Source organism: Sciurus vulgaris (genome assembly GCF_902686455.1).
Source record: "Sciurus vulgaris genome assembly, chromosome: 15".
In the NCBI taxonomy this organism is placed as follows: domain Eukaryota; kingdom Metazoa; phylum Chordata; class Mammalia; order Rodentia; family Sciuridae; genus Sciurus; species Sciurus vulgaris.
In genome coordinates, this window is record NC_136476.1 from 44827185 (window position 1) to 44833452 (window position 6268).

The 6268-nt window shown below is 38.0% G+C and overlaps 1 protein-coding gene across 1 annotated transcript; it reads left to right on the top strand.

Moving 5' to 3' along the window:
• Positions 1–290: 290 nt before the first annotated feature.
• On the top strand, positions 291–855 carry LOC306644798 (PDZ domain-containing protein 11-like). Its single transcript, XM_079112070.1, has one exon. The coding sequence runs from the start codon at positions 350–352 to the stop codon at positions 767–769; it is 420 nt and encodes a 139-aa protein (XP_078968196.1). The 5' UTR covers positions 291–349; the 3' UTR covers positions 770–855.
• Positions 856–6268: the final 5413 nt, after the last annotated feature.

Here is a 6268-nt window from a genome sequence, read left to right on the forward strand (position 1 = left end):
AAAATAATGTGCCAATAAACGGGACACTTTTGCTTTCATTTTTTTATTGAGCAGATTTGCCACCATGATGACATAGTTTTTGGTTTTTTATTTTTTTTTAAGGTGGCCATTGTTTTTTTAAATTCACCCATTTACTTGTTCTCCCTCATTCTCACTCTACAATATATCTCTGGGAGTAGGGTTCAGCAAGAGGATGAGGCTCAGGTTTAGCATAAAACTAAATAGTTTACAGTTGGTAATATTTTTAATAAAAGCAGAAATTTTAATAATAAAAACATGCCACAGGGTTGTCTGAGGGCTTCCGTGCTGCTGAGGTGGTTCGGCGTTTAATCAGTGGGTCTTGCCTGAGATGGACAGTCGAATTCCTTATGATGACTACCCAGTGGTTTTCCTGCCTGTCTATGAGAATCCTCCAGCATGGATTCCTCCTCATGAGAGAATACACCACCCAGACTATAACAATGAATTGACCCAGTTTCTGCCCCGAATTGTCACACTGAAGAAGCCTCCTGGAGCTCAGTTGGGGTTTAACATCAGAGGAGGAAAGGCCTCCCAGCTAGGCATCTTCATCTGCAAGGTGATTCCTGACTCAGGTGCACATGGAGCAGGACTTCAAGAAGGGGACCAAGTTCTAGCTGTGAATGATGTGGATTTCCAGGACATTGAGCACAGCAAGGCTGTTGAGATCCTGAAGAATGCCCGAGAAATCAGCATGCGTGTGTGCTTCTTTCCCTACAATTATCACCAAAAAGAGAGGACTGTGCACTAGAGAGTTGCAGCCCATAGCCCTCCATGTGGAATCTGCCAGGACAAGCTAGCTAGGCCCAAGAGAAGCCACTTGGGAAGTTCTACTCTGAGCCCTTCATTAGCATAGTGGGGTGGGGAGGATGGAGAGAAAGTCGCCAGCTGTGCTACCCAAACTGTACTGTACTTTTAGTTCCCTAGTTTTCTAGGCAAGTTTTATTCCCTGAAAGGAAATGGATGATAATGTCTAGGTGTATCCTAGCCTGTGGGGAACCCAGGTAGAAGTGGCAACCAAAATTTATTGGTTACCATGACATCTTATCATTTTAATTATAGAAATCAGTTAGAAAATATTGGGAAATTTCCATCTGATTACCTGGCCATTTCATCTTATTCTTGTACTATCAGAAGTATCATACACATTGAGGACTCCAATGAGATGCTTTTACCCCTTCCTCCTCCTATCATCTTCCCCAAAATGTAAAATATAATACTGAATAAATGTCGTTGTGATTTTGAATGTTGCTGATTGGATGTAAGGTGCCATTGAGGCAAGACAAAACTTTTTCAAAAGTAAGAGGCACTGAAAGTATCAGCAACACTATACCTACTTTATAACTATCTATGTCTGGCCAGAACATTAGAGAAACCAAGCAACCTTAGGCACAGTATAACCAAGGAATAGCATTGGGTAAAGAGTATTGGAAGAAACAGTACCCTTTCCCCTAGGAACTTTGGACATTTCTCTGCAGGGAACAGTATTAATATAATTCTTCTCCTTTCCCAGATTCTTTATCTGGAACCTAAGCCAAGGAAGGAACTTGGATATATGTGGGCTTTTGTTGGTTTTGCAGTGCTGAGGATTAAATCCAGGGCCTTGTGCATGCTAGGCAAGCACTCTGCCACTGAGACACCTCCCAGCCCTTTTTCCAAATTTTGAGAAAGGGTCTTGCTTAAGTTCCCCAGACTGACCTCAGTCCTCCTGCCTCAGGCTCCTGGGGATTATATGCCCCATCACACCTGACTAGATATATTACTTTTCAGAGGCAACAGTAAGAAGTTGGTTCCCAATTTCCAACTTGTGGGTTAAGATGTACTGTGAATTTCCCTCTTTTTTCCACACCAGTCCCAAATAACTTTCTGCCATGTTCTTAGATATTTAATTGTAATCCATTATTTGAGATTTTATGTCATACCTATGCCATCTCCACTGGCATGTTTAAAATACCTATTTGGCATTTTAAAGGTTTTCTTGTGAGGTAGGGGGCTATGTGTCCCTGTGAAGAAAGTCCAAAATTTGCCTCGAAAGAATCCATGGGAGTTTAAATATGCATTTCCAGTTATTTCTCCTACAGAGTTATTTGTTAGTCTGAGGTAGAACCTGGAAATCTGAGTTTTTAAATAGGTAAAGTAAATTAGTCTTGAGGTCTCTGGATTAGTCTTCACCCTCTTCTGTAGACATTTGTATGAACAATGAGAAATGATGAAAAGGGCAAATAGTGATAACCTAGAGTTAGTGGCTAGAGATGGATCCTTATGAGGTGAAATAATGCTTCCCTGGGACCAGTAAACCTAGAAACCTTGAACCTGTGACCATTCTAATCCCAACACTGGTATTTCCTCCCCAAGTAAACAACACAGTAGACCCTCTCCATAGACATTGGAAGTTAAGTATGCCAGAAGATTTAGTTACATTTTGTTGTTCAGATCAGTCTTGTTACCCTCCAACATAACAACATTGTCATTCTTTCTGCCCATTCAAAAAAAAAAAAATATGCCACAGAGAGGCTTGTCACAAACCCCTTAAACACCCACTTTGAACAATCTCTTTTCATATGTAGACAACCGACAATAAAATATATTAAGCACTATGATAGTATTAATGTATTTCCTTCAAAATGTCCAATTATTTTTTCTAGGGATTCAAAACACCAAATCAAATATAAATATTTTGGTATCATTAGGAATTTCCCCACCTCATGCATACCTGTAATCCCTGCAACTCAGGAGGCTGAGGCAGGAGGATCACAAGTTTGAGGCCAACCTCAGCAATTTAGTGAGACCCTCAGCAGCTTAGTGAGATTCTCTCAAAATATAAAATAAGCACTGGGGATGTAGCTCCATGACAGAGGGCTTGTCTTGCATGTGTGAGACCCAGGGTCCAATCACCCATACCACAAAAACAAATAATAAAAATTAAAAAAGACCAGGGGTATAGCTCAGTAATAAAGTGCTTCCCAGGTTCAATACCTAGTACCAAAAGAAGAAGAAAAAATTTCCCACTTTCAATTCGTTCATGTGAAAAAAAATTTGATCAACTAATATTTTTCAGGACAATCACCATACTCCTGCTTTACAGTTAAAAGTATTTGAGGGGCTAGGGTTGTAGCTCAGTAGTAGAGCGCTTGCCTAGCGCATGTGAGGCACTGGGTTCCATCCTCAACTCCACATAAAAATAAATAAAGGAGTTGAGTCCATATACAACTAAAAAACATTTAAAAGGAACAGTACTTGAATATGAATCAATCAGTTTAAAGCCTTGATTTTTAAAAAGACCTTTTCTGGCAAGAGGCAAATGGAAGATTTGGAGAAATGGGAAGAGGGGATTGTCAGTTTCTGCTGAAGAACAATCCTGTTGACTGTCCTAGCCTCAGCCTGTACTGTACCTCTTTTTGTTCTGCATTCCAGGGTGTCGATCCTTGCTGGCACATCCTCTGATGAAGCCCATCATCTGACCTCCCTTGCCAACTGGCTGCTAGTAAGATACAGTCAATGAGAGACACCAGAAAGAGAAGCTGCAGCATCTCTTCTGCTCCTTGTTAGCCTCAGTCTGTCTCTATGTGTTGCCACCGTCACAGCTTTATCCAGCAGGTCCTCCTGCCCTGTGGCTCCAGTCGTTACTGCACTGCCACCACATTCTTTCCTCACTTTGCTTTTTTATCTTCTTTGGGTGACAAGGATTTCCCATCGTTGCTGTCTGAGCACCTCAACAACTGTCACCCTGCTCACACACCTCAAAGTAATCACTACATTACGGTGCCTTGACTTGACCAATCTGGGATAAAATCTACCTCCTGTTAGCGCCCTGACTGAGCAGCAATTAAAAGAAGATATGGTTCTGATGTTGCTTTTAAGCACCCTAATAAGATTCATCACCAAAATCTGGTATAAAGATTGAAATACCTCTGCTGTCTGGTTAAAATTAGCATTAGAGAGAACAGGTGGGCAAGGGGTTTTTACACTGCTGGGTAGAGCTCTCCACTTTAGCTCTACTTCCTTGTCCTGAATTTACAGAAAACAAAGGGGAACTTTACAATCTACTTGCTCACCTCAAACTACAGAGTAAGACGCAGGGATTCCAGGTAGAGTTCCACCTAAACAGACAATGGTATGTATACAGAATACCCTTCATGCCAAACCTCTTAGGAATCTAGTGAGAATCTAGGCATAGCTCATGAATTCAGAAGAGGAAGGAAGCTATAGAATTTAAAAGATCTCTTACATTTTTATAATACTATAATTTCAAAACAGTTTTATATCCTTTGTATTATTTGACTTAAATATTGAGTAATTAGGAAATCAAACTGTAATGGTCTGAATGGAGAAGGCATACCTAAGAGGATAAAGAGAACATTGACTAATGCTGTACTATAAAAAGTAAATAACATTTGGAGAGTAGGTATACAGGGCAATCTAATCTAATGCAATTGTCCCAATTCTTATAAAGAAATTGACTATAAAGCAATTTTCTTTTAATCAAAACCTATTTTTTCATTGACTTATATTACAAAGCCAAAGATATATTCTCCACAGGAAATATTTTAGCCCTAAGTCTAAATAAAAAATCACACTTAACAAAGCAACAAAGTCCTATAAAGTCAGTTATCTAAAGGAAAAGCTATGGTTTTCTGACAAAACAATAATCATACTCAAAGTAATTCAGAAAATAATCTCCACAATAACATTCTCTTAAGGATAGATCCACATAAAAGAAAAATCACCTGGAGAGGTTTCAATATAAACCACACACACACATAAACATAAAGTTATATTCTTATTTAAATTTAGTTTAATTATTGTGGGATATTTGAAGAGCCTTTGGAAGGTCCATTCAAAATTTTTTCCTACACTGCCATGTGGCATTTCATTCCTAGTGACTTATTTCCTGGGGTTAAATACTTCCTTCTCACAGAGTCTTCTTTCAAAGTAGAAAAATCCTTCAAAAGTACAACTTGTTACACCATAGAAGCCATGTTCTCCAAACTAATCTTTGGGTCATCTACACCAGAATCACCAGGGATGGCTATAAAAAAAAAAAAAAAGATGCAAATTCTTACCCTTGCCCTAGACCCTCTGAATGAGCATCCTAGGAATTGGTCTGGGTGTCTGAAATCTTAACAAGCTCCCAGGGGCATGTTAACATTTGAAAAACACTACTTGATGAATAAGATTATCAAACTCTTTCTCTCCATACTGTCCTACAGAGGGGAAAGATATTATCCAATTCTGTGTATATTCTGTACTCTGGGTACACAAGTGTTCTTTACTCTCAGAGATGATAGAGCCCTCTGAGGATACAATCACAATATCCTCCAGCTACAGGGGCTTTACAGTTTATAAAGCATATTTTATTCACTCTATTTTAATCTTTACAGCAGTCCTGAAAGGATTATTTTTATATCAATTCTCTATATGCAAAAAACAGATTTTCAGAGAAATTAAATCTCTCAGACTTACATAGAACTGAAATTCAAAAACATATCTCCTAATGCTAATTCTCATGTTCTAAGTTGGATTATATCACTTGAAAAGTTAAACAACCCTTAAAACAGAAAAAAGAGACAGGGGGGTGAGTGAGACTTAGACTGAAATTTCAAATAATCAAAAGATGAGAGCACAGAATGCAATTTTTAAATTCTTATGTTGGACATTTACAATTCAAAGTAAATTACACTGACTCTCCATAGCTCAGTCAGATTGTAATACCACAAAAACACTTGACTCTAATCAAAGGCCAACAGAATATTGGTTGTTCTTAGTCATTTGATTTTATTCTAAGCTCTAAAGATTTTTTTTTTCTTGGTCTAATTTGGAATTTTATATATTCTGCTATGGACACAGCCTAACAAAACAGTATATTTTGGCTCAGAAAAATATACCTTTCTCAATCTAATTTGTATTAAGCAAAATTCTAAACATGCACAAAGCAGAAAGAATAGTAGAACAATCCCACTTGTATCTATCACCCAGCTTCAACAAGTATTAAGATTATATTATTCCTGAAAGGAAAAAAATGTAATTTTAAACACCACTCCTTTATATCATATAACAATATGTAAATTCAGAATTCCCCACTGCACATCTCAAAATATTTCCTAAGTAAAGAAGCAAACATGCATATTAACAAATAAATTTATACACATACATATTTTTAAGGGGAATGAACTATTTCCTTTGTGGGGACGCATACAAAATGCCTGCTTACAACTCAAAAATGTGTGCATTTTCACAATCTGTTTGATGG